The 23730-nt window shown below is 47.7% G+C and overlaps 1 protein-coding gene and 1 long non-coding RNA gene across 2 annotated transcripts in view; one reads left to right on the plus strand and one right to left on the minus strand.

Annotated features, from left to right (window-relative positions):
* LOC138569181 (uncharacterized) overlaps window positions 1–23730 on the plus strand; it is a 120266-nt gene that overhangs the window by 7072 nt on the left and 89464 nt on the right. The gene's annotated exons all lie outside the window — the stretch shown is intronic.
* The window catches only part of METTL26 (methyltransferase like 26), a 67059-nt gene continuing 49353 nt past the window's right edge, over window positions 6025–23730 (minus strand). Inside the window, exon 6 of the mRNA XM_069646917.1 lies at window positions 6025–7797. Within this exon, the coding sequence (XP_069503018.1) occupies window positions 7750–7797 (48 nt within the window). The 3' untranslated portion in view covers window positions 6025–7749. The remainder of the gene's footprint in view (window positions 7798–23730) is intronic.

The raw sequence follows: 23730 nt of genomic DNA on the forward strand, positions 1-23730 counted from the left end.
CAGGTGGCCCACAGCTTGAAGTGGTGAGGATTATCCTACAGAAGAGAAAGAAGAAGGGTCATAGGAAATATGTCTGCAGCTCCTGTCTATTTGGGAAGGGGAGGATGAACAAATGATGCATTATATCAATGCAGAGAAAGAGCAAGACAATGCATTTCAGTGCCTGACAGAAATGGCCTGGTGGCCCACAGAAATAGAAGGCTGCCAGGACCACGTGGACATGTGTGTGGCTCATTGGAAGAAAGAACAGAAAGAGGAGCCAAAGAAGGCACAGTTCAAGCAGATGGATGTGAAAGGCATACAGTGGGAAGACTGATTGTCGTTTGTTCTCCATAGCCTACAAGTGAGCGAGTGGTCAGCGACCAGGTATTCACCATGCAAGATGCTATTTGGAAAAAATATGACAAGCACTGACAAGTTGTTGCCGACACGGATTGCAGGTGCACCTAGGGACTGGGGGTACTAGAGGCTAACTATATACTGGAAAGTAAGAGAAACATTGACTTTGACAGTGCACACAAACATGACAGACACATGAAGGAGGTGGTCCTGATGTTACAGTGACAGGGATGCTCAGAGCTAGAAAGAGAGAGACATGCAATTATTACTGTTTTTGTTGTTTAAGATGCAACCTGGATAATGGCTGATGATAGTGGGGTAATACAGTACAGTGAATTAATGGCTTTAGGCGAGTTAGGACATAAATCAGTTGTCTTAGTTTGATAATGTTTTTAATTTGTTTTGCTTCCTTATTGAGTTTGCATGTATCAATAGTTTTATTGCAGTGTGCTTTCTTTAGAATTAGTGCAATGCTTTGGTTAGTGGTTCATAAATCAAATTAGAATAGAGGGAAAAAACTGGGCATATGTTACCTTCTTTGATTCTGCACTTTTTTAGTTTATTTGAGGTACATCGGATGCAAAGGGACTGGCCTACAGACTTGCATAAGAGACTGGCCTAACAGCTGAACACCCATGCCAAGCGATGTCGCAGAGCAGAGCACAGCTGAGCTGTGGAATGCTGTGATGCCTCAGACTGGCGGGCTTGAAGAGGCCCTCCTGAGAAGTACACAGCGATGAAGCTGTTGGCTCAAATCCCAAGGCTGCCAGAGCCTGCATCGCAGAAAACAGCCTGCACTTGCGAAATGTACTTTCTTCCTCCTGTTCTAAATTCACATGCCCCCTCCTTCCACCCCTACAAGGTAAAAACCTTACAGATCTGGCCAGGATGACTGGTCAGGATCTGAGGAGAGGAAGAGGAGGAGGGTTTAAGGGTCCAACTAATCAATGTCCCATTAGTTGGGACCAAAAGCAACCATAAGGAGGGTGACAGACTACAAAATAGAAAGTTTTCTTTGCTTTAAGCAAGGGACAAATAAATAAGGTATGATACGATAGGTTATTTATAACACGCTTAATACCCAGAGGTTTCTAAGCATGGACCCGGGGATCGAACCTGTGGTGCTATGTGTCATCTTGCTTCCAAGGCGAGCACGTTGCCCCGAGTTATCCTCCCGGATTCTTACCCCGACGCCGGGGAATATTCACAACATGTGAATCTATGAAATATACCAATGCTGGCGAACAGGAGTTACAGGTAAAAAAAAAAAAAACATTCTTCTTTCTTCCCTGTGGTTAGGGAACGGTCCGTTATCAGACGTGCATTATAAGAGCTAGTTTATGGGTGAATAGATTTAGCTACTCCATTGTACATATGGATGAGCCAGGGCTGGGAGGGGCACAGCGGAATGCAGCCCTCCCATGCACTGGTGTGTGTTTGCATTACAGCCCATTTCCCTCTACTTCTGGTCTCCTATGTACTATTTGTGTCCAAGTGTTGAGTGCCTGGAATGCCTATGGTGTGATGGGGAAGCTGGAGGAGCATTGGTATCGTGGGGAGCAGGACGAGACTGTGCAAATTCAAACTGGCACATCGGAAGCACTGATGTCTCCCTGCATCTTGTATTAGTAAAATGCTCCTTCATGTGTGGATCTCCAATTGGGGCAGCCATATCTTGTTCAACACGGCATCAGCACACTACATAAACCTCTTCCTTCCCTTGCATGTGATTTATTTCATTGAGCAAATTGAATATTCACCAGCTTTTGCACCAGTGCTTCTTGCATTTCAGAGTCATAGCAACGCACACGGACTGGATTTCAGATTAGTTATTGTGCTAGATTCCCAAAAGCACACGTATTTGCTCATTTCTTCAATGCAGTGACATCGGAAGTCTTGCACAGCATGTTTGCCATTCCATAACCATGTTTGGCTCTTTGGCGATTCTGCTTTTCAAGCAAGACACTGCTTCAAGGCGCTCGTCAAGGAATGTGGTGAAATCCAGCTGCTTTAGATAGATTATATGAATCAATTCACGGGCCCAGTGCAAGTACCAACAAGACAGGAGCGCTACGATGATCAGAGACCAGTAGCGGGACTCGGCGGATGGCTCTCTTTCCATGGCGTTCTCTGCAGCATGTGCCAACACTGAATAACATTCACAAACATTCAAAATGGACTCACATTTGTGCGCAGGCTGATTGTGCCTTCCCATAGACAATAGATATAGTGAGGATGCAACCAGGACCACCATTAGCTATGGAATTATCCAGGTTCCTCTGCCTTCTCAAGTCAATAATGCTTACACCACCCCAGGGCTTTAAGAGGACCGGGGCCTGACAGGGCCCTCCCAAGACTAGCCCCAGCAAGCCGACACCTCAGGCAGCCTGTGTAGAGGCTGCATGGTTACACTAGCTGCCTGCAGGAGTCAGCACTTCGGTTTATAAAAAAGAAAAGGCATTGCCTTTTCTTTTTTCTAAACCAACGTACTGACAGCTGTAAGCAGCAGGCGTAACTGTGCAGTGCGGGCTGCCTGATGTCTACGTATTCGAAACAGGAGGAGGGCTGGACTGCCCAGCTCTCCTTTTTTTCGAGTAACTAACTAGTGATGACTAGTTACTCGAAAACAAAAAAGGAGACACGGGACCAGGCCAGTTTCTTGGCCCGGGCGAAGCGGGCAGCTGCCGGGGCACAATTGCCCCAGTCCCCGGAGGGGATGAAATCCCCCCAGTTTGTGGGGTGGGGCGATTGCCGTGGCCCGAGTTCAGCAGAACATACAAAATAAGGAACCCCTTCAAAAACAATTACTCCCTGAGGTAGTAATGGGCTCTCTACTTCAAAGAAGGGTTTAGAGAGACAAAAGCAAAAGTAGAGAGGATATAATCAACTGCACCAATCTATTATCACAAAATATAAATTTTATTGGTAATCATTTAAAAAACATCTTAAAAATACTTTCTAAAAACTAGTAGCAAATAAAGTGCAAGTGACGCAGAGCGAAATGCTCACAACTGAATTGTAACAGTTCATAACTAGTCTTTCCCTAGACTAGAACACAAATTGTGTTAACACCTTGGTGTGCCCAATACAAGAAAGGGAAATTCGTGGTCAATAAAGACCTAAATACACAAACCAATAAATATAATCACTGGTGTTAAACACGATTTGTGTTCTAGTCTAGGGAAAGACTAGTTATGAACTGTTACAAGTCAATTGTGAGCATTTCGCTCTGCGTCACTTGCACTTTAATTGCTACTAGTTTTTAGAAAGTATTTTTAAGATGTTTTTTAAATGATTACCAATAAAATTTATATTTTGTGATAATAGATTGGTGCAGTTGATTATATCCTCTCTACTTTTGCTTTTGTATTTTGCCGAGCTCAGCAGCACATTAGCGCCCTAGCAGGTGCTGCCTCTTCGGACTGTAATGTCACGTAGTACCTAAGTACTATTTGACCTTACGGAAGTCAGAGGCTCCCTCTGACCACCTTCGCGCCACTTGGGGTGGGAACACAAAAGGGCGCCTTTCATGATGGCCGTCCGCCTTTGGAATCCTGCAGGACTCACACGGTGGAACAAAGGCGGCTGCTTTTGGTTCAGCGTTCCTGGACCCTGCGAAGCAAGAAGATCCCCGACTCGTCATCAGAAAGAAGATGGGCACAGTCCGATGTTTCTTTCAACTCCCAAAGAATGCCGAACGTTATGCATAGTTTAACTGTGCATAGCGTTCGGCATTCTTTAGGACTTATTTCGTGCTTTATTTACTCCTGATAATTTTGCCAAACCCCTTCCGTTTTTGTTGTGGCTGTTACGTGCCACTGTAAACCCTGCTGGTGTAGCTTCATTAAGCTCGGTGAATAAGTCCACGTGTGTTACAAAAATAAGTCCATGTGTTTCCCCAAGTAAAAAAAGAGAGACTTGACAGCCGTATCAACCTCCTTGCCCAAGTCTCTCCAAATTCTTTCTTTGTAGCCTTTGTACGAAGCAACCTCTCGCTCGAAAAAAGGCAAAAATGCTCTCAAATTCTTAATAATTGAACTTGAGGAAACATGTCATGATTTGCGCAGCTCAAAAGTTGCTTAACACACTGTAAATCAATTTCAGTCTTCCACCCCGTCCCAGCCACTCGTATCTGGCATTATGCATTAACAGCACACAGGATGGCTTTCCACTGGTGTACTTTCCTCAGTAATGTTAATGTTCACTGATAAGCACCTTGGTGCACCTGCACCCCCCCATCCTCCCTTCAATCATACAGGGCAGGGTACAACAGGCCATGAGCAGGGGTGTCTGGGAGTCTCCATGGCCGACATCCGGGATACTCCGTCTGCCTACGGTACCTCAGCAATATCAGTGCACTCACGTGGCGCAGTTGAAGGTTTTCAAATGCGAAGGGCAGCGGAAAAACGGTATACATGCTATTTTTGCACAGAAGCAGCATTTATATTTTTATATCCCCAGTGTAAATATGTAATCACACCATTGACTGGTTATAAGGACTGACAAGACTTACCTTATAAAGTAATATATTGGGTTCCACGGAATTCACAACATTTTTAACATCATCCATTCTGGAGTACAGTATCCTAGACGAACACAATGGTAACAGCGTTGGCTAAATCAACGGTTTGGGCTTTTGTGGAGACTTTTGATATGTTATTTCACAGTGCCTGGAAATATGCATAAGACGGGTTCTTCCCCCAATTACCACGCTGGAGACCAGGTACATTATGCATGTTTATTCCGCCCGGATGTACACTTGTAGTCTAAGTGTGGTACATACCCATCCACACATCAGGCCAGCTTACTCCAACTGTGTATGGCCCTCATTGATGGAGCATGCAATTGCAGCATTGTTCACACCATTTTTCAGCTGAAAACACGTGTGCGAGTAGCATGGAGTTCTGCTATATTAAAAAGGACTGAACTAAGGAACTAAGGGGCACTACATTGTGAGAGGTCAATTCTTAGTCTAACACACTTTGTTATGGACTGGGATATCTGGGTGTCAATTGTTTAACAGTGATTTATTGACTTGGGGTAGGAGTTCCTTAATGGTGTAGTTTAGGAGTCGCGCGCGGGTTGCGGTCAGAGTGGCATGTGGGGTGGGAGCGCATTCCTAGTGTTTCGCCCTGGGCACCAAATGGACTAGAAACTGCCCTGATTGGGACCTCCAGCCCTCCTCCTATGTCAGTACAGACCCTTCATTCAATGAGCCCGTGGTTAAAGCGGGCTCCTTGAATGAAAGGACCGCCTGCTGCGAGCGAGCTGGGGCACGCTGTGTCACACTGGTGTCACACCTTTTGGTGAGCCCAGCCACCTCTTTTGTTTAAAAGGAGGGGCAGGGCGCATCAAATGTAATAATGACAGTGTGCCCCGGCTCCAACTTTTACCAGCCGCCACCCCAAACCCCTTAATCGAAGGGAGGCTCTCGTTAGGGGACGTGCCCTTAGGCCACACCCCCTAATTAGGCCCCCCCCCCTCGATTTCGAATGCCACTTAAAGCACTGCGCCACCCCCTCAGATTAGGACGCTGTCTCTCTAATCACCAATACGTTTAGCAGGCAAAAGACACATTCTAGTGACGTTGCGCCAAACACACATTAAGGTTATTTAATCTAACAGCGTTGTGTACCTCCATGCAGAATTCACGTTTAAATTGAAGGAATGGTTTCATCCACGAGATATATAATATGTTTTAATCCAACACTTATTAAAAATGGCATTACAGAGACTGGCATGTACAACGAGGACCCCAGTGGCGGCAAAAACATTGCAAAACTGTCCCTCTCACATAAGAATTGTCTGTAGCAGCGAATTGTGGTTTTGAAACGCCCCATTTGACCCAAGGGCTATTTTCAGGTTTACTGTGTAGCACTAAAAGCATACCTGTTTCTGATATAACATTTGCAATGTTTGGTTTTTGTACTTAAATACCAGGCTTTACAAGAACCCAAATAAACTGTATTCCGCTTAATGAGAATTGAGGAGCATGAAAGGCTTAGCAAAACCACCAGGAATTTGCCATTCAGACTGGCAGGCTACCCCTCGAACTCAGCAGCAGCTGGTCAAGGGTAGCCCAAGGAGTCCTGCTGCACCTACACCCGCCACCATGGAGAACAACAATGTATAGAAATAGCCAATTATTAAGATCGACAAATAATTGTGTCTTGGTCGTTCCAAGTGCTGCCAGTTTTATAGCGTGAAGGAACCGAGAGAGAAAGGGACATGCAGTGATTTACTGGGGATTAAGCAAGTTGGTCAAGCGCGGAAGCCGTGATTAAGCTACCCAGAGCCCTTCCATAAAAACCTTGCAGAAATGAAGCAGTGAGACAGCATTGGGAAGTAACACTGGTCCATTCACAGCATCTTTTTGTTACTCCATACATCTGGCAAGGGGGCAAACTTTCAGGCAGCAGGGCGCTATAGCCTTGGCACCTATCCTACATGGGTGCTCTGCATTGCGTTATGCACTCGGCATGGTCTGCAGGGGCCATTAGTGTACTGTAGACCGCACTCGAAGCAGCCAGCAGCTCTGGCTGAGGAAAAGCCACATTTCCAAAATGCTCCACCAGGGGGTGCTGCTTCTCCATACACACAGGTACTTTGAAACACGGGGTGTAAAACAAGAAAGCATTGGTGCAAAGCCCAATCAAACACTAGATAGTGAGGATTGTCATATTTCTTGAAACAAAAATTTGCTACTACAGTCCTGTGACTTTAAAGCTAGTCAAGGAATTGGTTTGACTGCTGCTCTGCCATTCCCAATGGCAACACACTCGTGCCATCAGCCTTTGTGAAACCTCCCACCACTTGCCTATATTTCAGGCATATGCAGTGAAATCACGGGCTATAAAATAACAAGGACACGCGATGCCCGTTCACGTACTTATCTGTCCAGGGCCTAAATAAAAACCCTGCAACGAAGAGGCGCCTAGCTTTCATAACTTGCTGCCAGTCTGCCCATTCTCTTATTACAAAGAACACGGACAAGGTGGGTGGCTTTTGTGGCCAATGCAAGCCCTGGCACTCTGCCAGAAACCAGCATGGCGTGCTACCTTGAGCCCGTGTGTGCGGTAGAACAATTGCAGCAAGCTACGCTTAGGGTTGCCGGAGTGACACAGTGTCCCTGCAGTAGCTCTGGGGAGGGGGCAAGAACGACAAGACTGCTCAAGACAAGAGGCAAAGAGGGAGGGACGTAGCAGTGGCACATGCTCTGAGTACAGGCCTACAGTGATGACGTGGCAGTGGCACGTGCCCGGAGTACAGCCCACACAGGTAGTAAAACGCTCCTCTCCAGCAGGAAGAGTTTTGCTCAATTTTCCTTGTCATGGAGAGCAGATGTAGCGTCCAGAGGAAGGTGAAGGCTGTTTTGCAGGGCAGTACTCAGTCACATCATTGCTCCACGGGTCACAGTTTGCGGAAGAGAAGGCACTTGTTGTTAGCTGGCATGTCCACCTGACGGAGGAAAAAGAAGAGAGACGGCCAGTTAGTCGAGGGAATCAAGAAAAACTGGGGGCAGCGGGATCTAAAACGTATCCAGAGGTAGTACGCCCATGCACCAGTCATCACCTCCCACACAAACATAAGTGGGTGTGTATTACCGCCCACTGGCACAAGGCAACATTTGGGGCCCGCCCTGTGAGCCATGCCGAGAGACCCCCCCCCTGCCGTGCCACACACCGGCCGACATGGACAACCACACATGTGCGATGCCCATGACAATCATTCGCCTGTAGGGGCACTCACATACTGCACTAAGGGAAAGATGCAGGAATGTTTTGTCAATTAAAGCTTAAATCTATCATCTAGCGCACAATAGAAGGGGGTGGTGCCTGGCCCCTGGCACCCAAAGGAACAGGTGGTGAATTTTTTAACTGGAGGAGCATAAATATTTGCCCCAATTATGCAAGAGCAACCAAGCACAGCGAGGGAGCCCGAAACCAACAAAAGTGCGTTCATGGGGTCTCGGACCCCCGAATATTGTGATAGAATGGTGCACTTCAGCAGGCTTTCTTGAAAAATTGGGTAAAATGACAGTTTGCAATCATTTTTGTATCCAATATATGCAAGTCATCAACAGTGCACAGGAGTATTTCCCAACGCATGTTCATGCCTTTCTCCACAATATATGATGTATCACAGGGAAGGAAGCCGCAGATATAGATTAGTACATACTGTTAGTTATGTATGTTTTCCAGTTCAACAAGGTTGTGATGGTGTTAACCAAGTCACCTGTGACCCATACTTTAATTAGGTATTGAAATACAGTAATCATGAAGACTATTTGTAAACCAATTACACACTTACTGACGGTCTTATTTGAATGGCTTACACATTAATTTTATTTCCTGTTACTCTGCAGTCTGGTTGTAAAACAATCAAGGTGGTACATACCTGTTTGTGTGAGGTAAACTGAAGAATCAAAGCATAAGTCTCAGATTTGTAATAAGCCAACCATTTTTAAGCAAACAATAGTGACAAAACTTCACATTAGATTAAGTACAGTGGGAATAAAAGCAACTGCATTGCATGGTTAGAAACCAATACGGACATATACATGTGTCCAAACTACATAGTGGTACAGGTAGACATGTGTTACACGAATAAACAAAGGAATGACTGCCCTTCCAGACAAAGAAAACCCCGTTTGGTGTGGGCTTTGCTGTGGTTCAGTGGTGACCAATCCTCGGTCTATGTCGGGAATAGACTTCCCAAGATTGAAAATGGACGGGCTGGTGAAGAGCACAGTCCTCTAACGTTTCAGCTCCCAGATGCGGTGCCTTCTTCTGGGCCTCAGCATTGTGTCTCCCTTGTGCCTAGGTCAGGGGCGTGCAGGGGGGGAGAGTGCAGACTGTTGGTAAGAGTGAGCCAATCGTGGTTGGCAGACAGGGAAGTCTCAAGCTGCTGGTGGCTTTTGGAGGGGGTAGGCTGGAAGCTGTATATAGTCCAGATTGAATCTTGTAATCATAGATGTTGTTCAAAGAAGTCCTTGAACGGGAAGGTGCAGTGCTGTAGGTGAATAGGAGAACTAGTTTAGCAAGGAAAACAAGAGGGGGTAGGGAACGCCACCCGTCTGGGGGGCTATGTATAAATGTCCTAGAGGTCCCCAGTGTGTGACCCAGGATCAGAGTATTTGCTCGAGGGAAAGTTAACCAGATAGCTTGTTCGTGGTGAAGGGCTGGGCAGAATCCACTTGCTGGGGTCAGTTCGAGTCACCGGAGTGTGTGCCGTGTACATATATGCCAGTAGAAAAAACATTTTCATGCTCTGTGCACATCAATTTCCATGCTGGCTGCCAGTATTCCTAGATGAGATCACTCATGTTTTCTTTGTGCATAATGCTAGTATACTATAAGACAACATGCCCAACCTGGCTCTGCCAACACCTGCCAGTGCCCCCACGTAAGAACATACTCCTGTTTGCTTTGCCAGTAAAAAAGTAATATCAAAATAAGAAAACATGTAGCTACGTAACAACACATTATGCTTCCTTTATCACAGATGACCAATACTAAAGGTCAGGCCGCAGTAAGCAATGGATAGACTAGCTGCACCACAATGTCAGTCTAGCCACACAATAGCCTCAGGTTGGCTTTGCCCAAAAATGCCAGTAAAACATGACATGTCACTTTAAGGAAAGGTCAACAACACTCCTGTGTCCAACAGAACCTCACACGCACACATGCATACCCATTCACACAACGGTCACTCACCCATACACCACCTCCCATATTCACTCACACATGCACACCAGAACATTCACACTGCATTCTCCACAGGTACACTCACCAAGAACATTCACAATCACATTCATACCCATTCACCTACCGTCACTTTACACATTGACTCACACAATGCATACTGCATTCTTCACATGGGCACCCAACCAAGAACATTCACATACACAAAGCATTCTCATTCACAGGACATCCGCACTCACACCCATACATGCATACACATCTGACACACAAGCATACTACACAGATACACTACATATAACCCCCGCCCCACAAAAAGCTTTATCACCCGTTTCCTGGTTTACTGCAGCAGCTTTGGTCCACCGGACTCAATGCTCCCTCAGTCCAGTCCTCTGGCTCCTGTGCTCCATGCAGACTGGGACCGGGAAACAGGGAGAGCTTCCCAATTCCGGTCTGACATATAGAGAGTAGCCGGAGAGCACCCTTACCACCTTCCCATACTGCCAGCCAGCTGCAGCCTGCCACCAGCCTAGCCCTAGTCCTGACTTTAGTCAGAGTAAGGGATGAAGTACCCCCTCTTGACCCCATCCTTGGACGTGGGGCAGCAGGGGGCCCAGCTATGCCAGTGAGGCCAGCCCCACAGTCTGCACACTATGTGTAGAAATAGATCTGCCCTCATATCTTGTCTGATCATGCTTGAGAGTGGAGGGGATAACAACAGAGATAAGAGCAAAAGGGGAGCTCTGCAGGAAGTAACGTTTCATCTTGCCACTCAGTGAAGGCCCCTGTGATATATATGGGATACATTACTCACCGTAATCGTATTTCTGATGCTTGTATCTGCTTAGATTCACATGCTGTGCATAGGCCGACATCTAGTGGAAGCTGCGGAGTATTACAGTTTGTTTTTCGAAGTCGAAAAATGGGCGTCGACACAGGGCGTGCCAGTAATACTATCCCTAGTGTGACGTCCCCTGTACCCATGATCCCTCACGCATCTAGGATCCCCAGATTGTGTTTTTCCTGACATGAGGTAGCATGAGGAGTAGCGTGAGTACAGATAGTCCAAGCAGATAGACAGAAAGGTAAGACTACAAGCAACCATGCGCCTTCTCTCGGAGGGGAGGAAGGGTGGGTCGCATGTGAATCTAAGCAGATACAAGCATCAGAAATACGATTACGGTGAGTAATGTATCCCTTCTGAGGCTTGTGGAATCTGCTTAGATCACATGCTGTGCATAGATTAGCGAGCAGTACCAGAAGAAGGAGGTGGGATGTGAGAAGGGTCATGAGCAAACAGGTGTCTTAGAACCGCTTGTCCCACTTGTGTATCTGACTTGGAATGAGTGTCAATGCAGTAATGCTGAGTAAAAGTGTGAATAGAGCTCCAAGTAGCTGCTTTGCAAATGGTGTCAAGGGGAACATTTGCAATGAAAGCCAGAGTGGCCCCAATGCCTCTGGTAGAGTGGGCCCTTGGCGTAAAAGGCAGAGTTTTTTTTAGAAAGAGAGTAACACAGCTGTATACAGTTGATAATCCACTTTGAGATAGCGCCCTTAGAGACGCGATCCCCCTCTCTGCCTGTAGCTACGGAGACAAACAGTTGATCTGTTTTCCTTAGCGGTCTGGTTTTATTTACATAGTATAAGACCGCCCTACGCACATCTAGGGTGTGTAGTTTCACCTCAGCTGAGCTTTGTGGGTTTTGGAAGAAAGCCGGAAGCTCGATGGACTGGTTTACATGGAACTTGGATATGAATTTTGGTGAGAATCTAGGGTGTGTGCGTAAAACCAGTTTGTCCTTGTGGATAGTAAAGAAAGGATCTTGCACTGACAGAGCCTGAATTTCACTGACCCTTCTTATGGAGGTAATGGCTACTAAGAAGGCCGTTTTATAAGTCAGGTGTTTGAGACTACTTTTATGCATGGGTTCGAAGGGGGGCCCCATGAGCTTAGATAGCACCACATTGAGATCCCATCCTGGCGGTGGGTTCGAGATAGGAGGGTGAAGTCTCTTTACTCCTTCCATGAAGGCTTTAACCACTGGTACTTTCCACCACGAAACCTTGTTATGGGATGTGGTGTAGGCTGAGAGGGCTGCCAGGTGTACTTTCAGAGAGTTAAAAACCAACCCTGCATCCAGCAGGTGGAGCATGTATGTTACAACGTTGGAAGGAGTGCAATCAACCGGGTTGATTTGTTTACTCTGGCACCAGATAACGAATCTTTTCCACTTGTCAAAGTAACAGTGCCTTGTATTTGGTTTCCTGGACTCTTTTAGAATGTCCATACACCTCTGTGGTAGTTTGAGATGTCCAAACTCTATGACTTCAGGAGCCATGCTGCTAGGTTCATAGAGTTGGGTTCCTGATGCACTGTTTGACCTTGTTGCTGGGACAGAAGGTTGTACCAGGCTGGGAGTCTGATGGGCTCGCATACCGCCATCCTGCGTAGGTGTGGAAACCATGGTTGTCTCGCCCACATGGGAGCAACTAGGATGAGCGTCATCGATTCCTTGTTCATCTTGTACACCACCTTCCTGATGAGAGGAGTTGGTGGGAAAGCGTACGCAAACATCCCTGACCAGTTCATCCACAGGGCATTCCCCTGGGAGTCCGGTTGTGGGAACCTGGATGCAAATCCTGGGCATTGTTTGTTTTCGCTTGTGGCGAATAGGTCTATAGTGGGGAAACCCCACTGAGAGAAGAGATCTTCTACTACGTCTTTGTGAAGGACCCATTCGTGTTCTTCTGGGAGGGAGTCTCTGCTTAGAGCATCTGCTAGGGAATTGAGCTCCCCTGGAACATGTTGCGATGACAGGAAGATGTTCCGTCTGAGTGCCCATATCCATATTTTCTGGGCAAGCTTGGACAGATTTGGCGAACGAGTCCCTCCTTGCTTGTTCAGATAGAACATGGCTGTCGTGCTGTCCGTCCTGATCTGCACCGACAAGTTTAGTAGATGGGGCTCGAACGCCTGCAGCGCTCGGAATACTGCCAGAAGCTCTAGCAGATTGATGTGGTTCTTGGCTACTGAGTGAGACCAGAGACCCTGAGCTGTGTGGTGGAGATGGTGAGCTCCCCACCCCGTCAGGCATGCATCTGTCGTCACCACTGCCTGTACTTCGGGATCGTAAAAGGGTTTCCCCTTTGCGAGATTCTCTCTTGTCCACCAGTGTAGGTTCTGTACGAGTGTTGGCGAAACGACCACTAGATCGTCCCACTGACCACTTGCCTGAGACCACTGTTTCGCCAACCATTCCTGCATGGGACGCATGCGCAGACGCGCGTGGGGGACCAGGTAAATGCATGACGCCATCATGCCGAGTAACCGCATAGCTTTGCGTACTGTTATCTGTTGACCTGACTGATAATGCGGAATTTGCAGAAGTATGTTCCGAATTCTTTCTTCCGAAGGGAAGGTCAATCCTTTCTGAGTATCTAGGATAGCTCCTAGAAACTGTTTTGAGGTGCTTGGCACCAGACTTGACTTTTTCTCGTTGATGGAGAAGCCTAATTCGTGGAGGAGGTCGATGGTCCTCTGAATGTTTGATCTGCAGATTCCTGGGGTTTCCCCCGTTATGAGCCAGTCGTCCAGATAAGGGTACACTGGGATTGCCTCCCTGCGTAGGTGTGCAGCTGCCACCGCCAGTACCTTGGTGAATACCCTTGGTGCAGAAGCTATCCCGAAGGGCAGTACCTTGAATTGGTAGTGGCGACTGTCTACCTTGAAGCGCAAGTATTTTCTGTGCGCCGGGAGCATGGAAATATGAAAATAGGCATCTTTCATATCCAAGGTTGCCATGTAATCCCCCTTTTTTAGGAGTGGGATTACCTCTTGTAGTGTGGTCATACGGAATTTTTGGGGCTTGACATACTTGTTGGCAGGCCGTAAGTCCAAAACTGGACGCATTGTTAAATCTTTCTTTGGCACAAGGAAGTAAGTTGAATAGATACCCTTGTTTACCTGGTGTCCCGGGACGAGTTCTATCGCGTCCTTTTCTAGCAGAATGGCGATCTCCTCGAGGAGGATCTTCTGATGTTGTAAAGAGTGGGCTTTTTGTCTTGGAGGATGGTTTAGGGGACGTTGCAGTAGTTCTATGCAGTACCCATTGGATACTGTTGACAGCACCCATCTGTCGGATGTTATCCCTTCCCATGCCTGGGTGAAACTTGATATTCGTCCCCCTACTGGGGTTGCATGGGAAGGGACCCTGAACTGAGCGTCACTGCTTTGGTGGAGGCGTGCCTCCTCCTTTACTGGGGCTGCCTCTGCCTCTACCACGTCCTCTTTTACTACCCCTACCATACGCCTGGGTAGACTGTTGTGAGCTGGTGTTCCACTGTGTACCCTGGGTGTGGGAGTAGCTATTTCCTCTATTGGAATTTTGGCCGCGGGGGCGACGAAAATTGCCATTCCCTCTTTGGTTAGGTGGTTTGGTAGTTAACTGGCCAAGGGATTTGAGGGTGTCGAATTCTTCCTTAGCGTTTTTTAGAGCGTCCTCGACTGCCTTCCCAAACAGGAGATCACTTTCCACTGGTTTGTCTAAGAGCGCAGCTTGTGTTTCTGCTTTGAATACCGACTGCCTCAACCAAGCATGCCTTTTGATGACAGTCCCCTCTGCTATAAGTCTACCCGCATTGTCAGCGGCGTCCAGAGTTGCTTTTACAGTGCAGCCTGACACGTTCCTTCCTTCCGCACAAATGCGAGCTAGCTGGCTTTTAAGGGGTTCGGGAGCAGAGTCTATTAGTGCTGCCACTTCTTCCCACTGGTGACAGTTGTAGCTAGCCAACAGTGTGGTGGAATTCGCGATTCTGGCTTGGTAGGCTGCCGTGGAAGCTACTTTCCTGCCAAAACCATAAAGTTTTTTACTTTCTTTGTCGGGGGGAGCCTCAGAGGAAGATAATGGTGTACCAGCTCTTTTGCGGGTGTTGGTTACTACTAGAGAGTCTGGCTTAAGTTGACCTCTAATATATAGGGGGTCCGACTGGGCTGCTTTAAACAGCTTCTCCACTCTCGGATTTACAGGTCTTGTCAGGTTTGGGTTGACAAGGGATGGTGCTATTCTGCGTTGAACAGATTTTAGGATGGGAATGGTCTGGGCTACTGGCTTCCTTTCCCCTATTAGTTCTTCCGCAAAGTCCCTTTCTTCCTGGACACCTTGTGTGTCTATGTGGAAGTGATTAGCTGCCCGAAAGAGCAGTTCATTCAGGAGGGGCTGATTATCTATTGGGGAGTCAGACACTGGGGCTTCCCTTTCGACTGGTGAGTCCATTCTGAAAATATCTGGGCTATTTTCTGGCTCATCCTCGTCTTCGTCGTAATAATCTGATCCTGCAGGATCTTCTGGCGTGTCAATTTCCTGACCTTCTATCAGGGAAGAGTTTCCTTGGTCTGTAGGGAAGAGGTAAGAATAGGGTTGGACCTCGATGGGGTCTAAAGGCCTAAATGGTGTTTCGACCCGGGGTCTTTTATTTGAGGGGATAGGGTCCCCTGACCCTGAGGGAGAATCTTCCTGAGGGTTTAAAGCTAGGAGTTGTTCAGGGTGTCTTTCGAAAAAATTCGCCAAGGAAGACATCCTTGACATTACTCTGTCAATGTCCTCGCATGACCAGAGTTTTGAGCTTGGGGTGACCTTGCTGGGACTTTCTATGGATTGGCCCTGAGAAGACTTGGTCAGTTCTTTTGTAGTGGAGGACTGCAAGGGTTGTTTCCTTTGCTGTTTACCCCCTTCCCCGTGGGTGGAAGTGTGTTTCCCCCTTCCCTTATCTTTCGACGCCTGGCGTCGAGGATCGGAGGTGGAATCCCTGTCTTTCGAACTAGCCTTCGAAACTGGCCCCTCTTTACTCCCAAGTGATGTACCCTTTTCCTGGGGTGCAGGCTGGGGGTGGAAGTCGTGTTCGTCTCCGGACGATTGATCTTCCGGGATATTAATGGTCGAGGCACTCTGTGCAAGTGTGGAGGCTTGCCTGACGTCGTGCGGCGACCTCGATCGGGACCGCCCAGAGGACGTCCTTTCGGACCGCTCCTTCTGTGCCTCTTTCCGAGGTTTCGACGACGTCGAATCTCGGGTGGATTTTTTGTGTTTAGCGTGTGTATGTGTCACGCTTTTGTCGCCGGGGGACTTCCCCATAGTCGCCGGGACGGACGACCTTCCGAGGCCGGGGACGTGCGTTCGGCTGTCTTTCGACGCCTTGGTGCCCTCGCCGTCCGAAAGTTCGGCGTCGCTGCCGTCGCTGAAGGTACCCTCCGCCTCCATAGCTGCTAGCTTGGCGTGGTGGGCCCAACGCTTGGTGGAGCGGTCCTTAAGAGTTTTGGCCTTAAACCTATTACAGGCCCTGCAACCCGTCTCGGGGTGGTCTCTGGGTAGGCAAAGGTTGCACGTAGCGTGCTTATCTACCCAAGGGTATTTCTTATTACACTTGGGGCAAAACTGAAAGGGCGTACCCTCCATACGCGCCTGTGGGCAGCGGGCAAGTGTGTGTAGGTAATAAGGTGTCGAGTGTGGAAGTGTACCACCCCCACTCTCCCTACTTGTAGGGCCGAGGCCAGCGGCCCAGGCCCGAGCCGAGGCGGAAGCCTCAAGGCCCAATCCGTCGGGTATTCGACGTTGATCTCCTCCCCGGTTCGGCGTCGAGATGTTGATCGACGAAAGGTTGGCCAAACGGGGCAAATTAGAATTATTTAGAGTGAAAATATGGCAAAGCCAGGGAACTCCGATGAAGTGCTTCCGACCAGAATGGCGGAAAAAAACAATCTGGGGATCCTAGACGCGTGAGGGATCATGGGTACAGGGGACGTCACACTATATATATATATATATATATAGCATTTGTAACACGCCTATACACGTGTTACAAGGCGCGAAGAGGCAAGGAAGGGGGAACAGAGCGAGGACAGAGACAACGATCTTACTAGGCCAAGTGACATTAAGATCGCGCAGGGGAGGGGAAAAGTGCCAGGGGCAGTGCTGTACATAGGATCAAAACAATAACAAGAAGTGCGGCCAGCAGGTGGCAAGAGCAGACAGCAGGTGTCCAAAAGTGCCGGTAGGCGGACTGTAGGGTTACATATACATACTCAACTGCAATGGTTGGCAGTAGTCAGTGCAAGTGTGCAACAGGCTAGGTAGGGACCTGGGCCCGAAATCAGAGGGTAGCCAGGTGACCAGTGTAGCATCAGACAGGAAATCATCAGGGGAGAGGAAGAGAGAAGGCAGAAGCAAAGAGGAAGGTCTTGAGATGCTTCCGGAACCAGAGATGATTCTCCTCAAGTTTCAGAGAGGCAGGGAGGCTGTTCCAGAGTGAGGCCCCAGCCGAAGAAAGAGCTACCACCAACTTGTTGCTTGGAGAAGCGACTGACCCTGAGGGAGTGGGAGTTGGAGGTGGAGGAGCGAAGAGCTCGAGTAGGAAGGTATTTACGAAGAGAGTGGAGGTATTGAGGACCCAGGCCCCAGAAGGCCTTGTGGACAATGCAGAGGGTCTTGAACTTAATCCTTGCAGCCACAGGGAGCCAATGCAGAGATTTCAGTGCTGGAGAGATACAATCCCTGGGCTTGATGCCAAGGACAAGTCTCACAGTCCTGTTCCGGATGAGGTGGAGAGGGCCGAGAGGAGAAGCAGGCAGATTTAGATAGAGGCTATTGCAGTGGTCCAGCCTAGAGAGAACCAGAGCTCTAGAGACAGTGAGTTTCTGGGGGAAGGAGAGGAAAGGCAGAACACCTCTGTGGAGGTGCAGTTGGTAGTTTTGCCTTTTTAGAGACGCCAGATGTGAGGAGAAAAGGACAGTGAGGAGTCGAAGATGACCCAGAGATTCTTAGCCTCACAGGTGAGAGCAGGAAGAGGGCCAAGGGAGGCAGGCCAGTGAGCAACGGGAAAGGAGGGTGCAGGTGTGCCGGAAAGGAGAATCTCCGTCTTACTGGCATTAAGGCAGAGATTGTTGGCGGCACACCACTCTTGGATAGCAGACAGTCAGAGATGAGAGAATGAGAAGAGGTGGCAGAGGGGAGCCTGAAAACGAGCTGAGCGTCATCTGCATAGCACTGAAAGTTGGAGCAGAGAGCAGCAATGCAGTGGGCGAGAGGTGCCAGGTATTGGTTGAACAGCCAGGGAGAGAGATTAGACCCCTGAGGAACACCAGAGGTAGAGAGTGAGAATAGAGGAAAGAAAGGACCCAAGTTGGACCTGGGAGGGTTGATCAGAGAGAAACCAGGTCAGCCAGGCCAGGGACTGAGCGGTGATACCCAGGTCATCACGGAGACGATTGAGCAGGGTGGCATGGTTGACCGTGTCAAAGGCAGAAGAGAAATCTAGTAAGGCGAGGACAGAGGTGAGATTAGAATCAAGGTTAGAGTGATGGTCATGGAGACAACCAACCGATTAAGTGTGAAGATTAATCTGGGAGATGTCCAGCTTTTCCAGGAGTTTACCCAGGAAAGGAGTGATGGAGATCGGGCGATATTTAGCCGGGGATGAGGGGGTGGGAGTCGGCTGAGGGTTTCTTGAGAAGAGGGTTCACAAGGGAGTGCTTCAGGGGGGGAAGGGAAGACTCCAGTGGTGAAGGAGTGTTGCAGTGTCAGCCAGGGCAAGATCGAGGGTGTTAATGTCGTCCCCTAGCTTTCTCTTGGCATCCCTCTCGTTGGGTTCACACTTGTCACAGTTCACTAGACCCCTTAGGTTCTTTTCCTACCTAAGTCCGACTCTCAGCCCCAGTCAGGATTCACCTGCTTTTATTCACACTGGGGTTGTTACTGGTCACCCTAATTCGTAGGCATCGTGTGCACATTTGCTCCTGTAACCAAGGTTCACTTTGTTTCCTCAGCGTGTTAAAGGCTTTCAATTGTACAAGGGCCTATCACTAGACACTGGTAGGACTACTTTGACCGCTTACATCAGGCTCTCCTAGGGCCCTCTTGTAATGGTAGTTTCAACAAAAGGGGACCAGTCAGAGTTTTTCAAATGAGCCCCCATGTGGCGCCGGACCACTCTGCAGATGGTCTTTTCCTGGGCTTTTAAAAGTTCAGTAACACACAAGTTCTTTGTTCATGTGTTCTTTCATATCAAGATCTTGTTGCCGTTTGCAACTTTCGATCAACACAGTTCGGTTTACTATCGGTTTGATGGCGCTTGGGTTTCTTGTCTCCGGAGTCAAGGATGGTACCACTCTAGCAAGCGCCTTGGATATCAGTGTGGCAGGGTCCCGTGCACCGTTGACATCTGTTAAACCACATGCTAGCTGTATTTCCCGGTCTTATGATTCCTTGTACGGAGGCTTTGCAGGTCTGGGTCGAAAAGGGCTAGGGCACTTCCCTTCTTGTCTTCCTTTCAGTTCTCGCTGCCTTTCTCCTCCTTTTGCACTGCCGTCTTGGAATAGCTGCCTCCTCATGCGTTTTGCCTTGCTCAATGTGTGCTCTTATGCTCTGCCTTTTATCCCTGTGAATGGAAAGGGCCGTCAGGTGTGCTTAGTCATTGTGAATTGCCCGACTCTGCCTGATCCTTGTACATGCCAGGTAAACGGCTCTGGTGTTAGCCCGTTGTCTTTCAAAGTGTGAAAAAGTGTTTGTGTTGTAAAAAAGGGGGTGGGGGTAGAGCTTCTACATATCCGATAGGATGGGGAAAATGTGTCATAAGGAAGGGGATACCGCGTCTCAACCTTCGGTGTCCCACCTCCACTCCACGAGGGACCCTCGTCCAGGTAATGCTCCCTCACTAGTCCACCCCCAGGAACTGGATCCAATAGCGATGGCCGTGTCATGGCCACCTGAATGACAGATCCCCGAGGACTAGTAAGTGAGACACCTTCTGGTGTCTTACAAACTTCACACAACAGCAGATTGTTGGTGGGGACCCAGGATTGGTTTATTAAAGGTAGGCTTAGCATGTACCAATCACTCTGGCCTCTTTGGCTTTAAAAGAGGGTTGACCCCTCTTTTAGCAGATCATCAGACGACTTCGCAAGGAGTAAGAAGAAGTACTCATTTGGACCCTGGCTGAAGGTACAGTCTGCCGTACAGCTTCCGCCAGTGAAGGAAGGCAGGATTTCCAAGAGGGAAGCAAGAACCCTCCCTTAAACATCTCCCAGGGAACAGAGGAAGATACTGCACTCAGAGTACCCATCCAGCAACTCCAGAACCGGCACACGTCGTGTCCTGCTAGGTTTTGCCAGCAAGCTTCCTAGGTGGGAGGTGCCCAAGAGTCTCTGAACAAAGGACAATGTTCTTGCCTGTAAACACTCAGCTTTGGGCCGTCCGCCTTAAAGGACGACACAAGCGCTGCGAAGAAGCTAGGAGGAGTGCCACAACAAGCATCAACCAGCGTCCATCTTTTAAGGACATTTTGAGACAGTCGAGCTCTCGAACCGCGACCGGCTGCACCACTGACTGTTACGATGCAGTCACTAAAGCCGCCTGAGATGCCTCGACCATCTGCCAACCAGCACAGAGATGATGATTCCTGACCCCGAGCTACCGTGTAGGCCAGCCTGCAGCCATCCGTCCATTCTTGATTGCCAAACTGCTTGTCGCCCAATACCTGCAGCTGTCTCCAGTCTTGAACTCTGTCGCAGGAGCTCTTTCGAGCATCAAGATCATCACAAGCACCAGGTAAATTGTGGTTCTGTCCCCCTGGTCCTTCTCCGAAGGACCCTAGTTATATTCACAACCCCTTGCTCCCTTGGTGCTGAAACTAAATAACCTTGAACAGTGAAGATGGATTGCTTTACTGACTACCCTCCTATCAGTATCCAGAGTGCATCCATTTCCTTCGTGAAACTGTTTGTACTCTGTGTTCCTTTACAGGGTGGATTGTATTTTGTAGTGTGCTAGAACTGTCTGTTGTAATAAAACTAAAGTCGATATTCTTATGCAATCTTGAATGGACAGTCCCTTTCATCATTCAGTAATAATTGTATTTTTGCTGTGTTGCAACTAACCAACGATCCACAACCTTCCAGAGATAAGCCAGGCTGTCTCATCCATGTGACCAAAATTGGACAAGTGGGTTTATAACTTACTTGCGTTTCTAATCTGTTCGGATCCTTTCTGGTGGTACTAGGAGGTGTGGGGCCGATTGATGGTTTAGAAAACGATATTCATCCCTGGACCACTGGTGCCGCGGAAGTTGATTTGTCACAGTTGCTTACTTTCTTTCCTCTTAAATAAGGACTACACAAAGCTAACTAGATGTTCACACAAAGCAGTGATCAATAGTTCCATCCAGTTTGTACATCTACAAAATCAACTGCACTACCATAACGTGTAGTTAGCCTCCAGACCTCACGATGCACTAGGATTACATTATATTTTAGCACCTGTGGGAGAGAGCTGGCCGAACTGTTTTCAGAGCCTTTTTTAATCAATATGGTTCTATGATATTAGATGCAAGGTTTTTTCGCCAAATATATTTGGCCAAAAAAACTCATTTTTATTTTTTATTGGGGGGGGGGGAGAATTCCTCTCAAAACCTCCTTTCCTTATTATCTAGTCCCTAGTCCCCACACCACATACCCCTTTTATTTCCTTACCCCAACCCCTCATATTTTTCTATGAGTTTCATTCTGCCGAAAATGTTCAGCAAAAAACTCAGCGAATAAAAAGACTGGCAAAGTAACGTCATACCTCATCTATTAATGTGTGTCCATTCAAGTAGCTGGCCTTTTATATTTTACAGACATTCATCCAAGGCTTGCTAAGTCTTTTCGCCCACTCGATTAGTCGAGTAGATTTTATGAAGGACGAGTACCATTTGCAGAGGATGTTTGAAACTTTAATTTAATATTTACTTTGTTTGCGGTAAATGTCCAATACAAGTTTCCCTGTGCATGGCTGGCCTCTGGGTGGCAGCAGTGAGCCAAACAAAGTGGTGATGTCATCCGTTGCCATGGGTCGAGTGCATTATAGTACTCATAGGTTGAGTAGGGAAACTAGGTTACTCGACTTACAGGTCTAGTTTAATTTTTAAAAATGTGCAAGGCCTAACTCATCTCACTAAATGTCTCACTAAAACTGCTGTATTGTTGCTAATTTTATGTCTTGGGTACACATACATTCTGGTGAAATTAAATATTAGTAACACATTGCTAATCAAAAGGGGTCGTTTGCTAGTCAAGAACATTTTAATAAGCAAACTCTGCTAATCAATTGTTGAAAACAAATGTATGCTGTGGGATATTTAGGCGTGCTTTCTTATATCACCAAATACAGAGGGGATCAGTATACCAGTTTCAACATGGAGTTCGTTTTTATCGCATTGATCATGCCCTAAGTGACAGTGGGAGTATGTTCCACCTAATCATATCGTTGGGGGAGTTTTCCTAAAGTCCACTGTGAGGTAAGACTTTACAGCAATATCCCAATGGTTTTTAGATCCCCAACTCTTAGTATCAGTCTGTACTACCCATGGAACCTTTGTAGAGTGGCAGAGCAGTCGGGCTTATCATAAGAGGAAGATGTGAGCTGTAGGGGAGTACACTGAACCTCGTTAATAATGCAATTCAAAGAAACACACAAATATATAATATATATTATATTTACACAAGATATGCTTTAAAATACTGAATACATTTAACCAAAACACATAGAAATGCTTGTAGATACTTTTAAAAGGCCACTGTTTAGTTTGTAGTTGCGTGCGATTACAATTGTTACAGCGTTTGAGACTAATGACAGTTCTACCGTATTATCGGTTCTACCGCGCACTTGCGTTAGACAAAGGAAATACAGTAATTGCATTTAGTTAGCAAAACCACATAACATCTAGTCTTTTTGGATCGGAAACAGCTGGTTAGACAAACACTAGCAGAGCTTCAGGTTATGGAGGTAGTTTCTTTGCACAACAAGGCTTTTAAAGTCCAAAACACAACCATAGCTAAAAGGCAGTTTGGAGAGGCTCAAAGTCTTGTAAAGCAGCAGAATACGAAAAGTTCCTGTGGATACTTTATAGTCTCTAGTCCTTAAGATGCAGGAAGATTAAACCAACGTTGGAGACCCTGTTAAAGACTTGCTAAAGGGGCACAAGCAGCAGCTTGGGTCGGAGGCAAGAGGGGGGGGTACCTTGAACACCTCTATGTGCACTCCAACGCTCTGGAGCGACTTCACGGATCAAGGTAAGAAATACCCTTTTCTCCACAGTTTTTCCCCACAGTACCTTCGAGTTGAAGAAATGTTTGTGGCTAGATTCTCCTCGATGTGGCAGCGCTGGACCCGACCTCTGGATTCTTGGGTTGCCGACTAAAGGCAGGACAATGGACGGGACCTCTCAGCAGCAGTCTCAAGACAGGACCTATGGTACAGATTTCTTCAGCTCTTGTCGTCAGTCTGCTGCTTTGGCTCCTTTTCTTCAGCACCAACAAAGGACACGATTCACCTGGTCAATCTTCCAGCACTCTGCTGAGGGGACTTGGACGAGCCGGATTGGTGAACCTCCGGACTTGGAGGTTCACCTGGAGCTCGGCAAAGACTTGGACCGATTTAGCCCTTCAAAGATGATGCACTTCAATTGGGTAAGAAGTCTCCTAGTATTGGGGTCCTGCTGCTCTGGAGAGGCGCAGCACCAAGGAGATGGCTCAGATTGGAGTTTATCTAGGGACTGGTCTTTCCAGTAAACTCAGTCATTTTGGAGGATTCCGCTCCCACCAGTCAAAGGGAAGGAGGAGTCCTATTCAGAGTTCCTCTGTCGCACAACAAAAACAGGGTCA

Source organism: Ambystoma mexicanum, chromosome 2q, assembly GCF_040938575.1.
Source record: "Ambystoma mexicanum isolate Mex_15411 chromosome 2q, UKY_AmexF1_1, whole genome shotgun sequence".
Taxonomy (NCBI): domain Eukaryota; kingdom Metazoa; phylum Chordata; class Amphibia; order Caudata; family Ambystomatidae; genus Ambystoma; species Ambystoma mexicanum.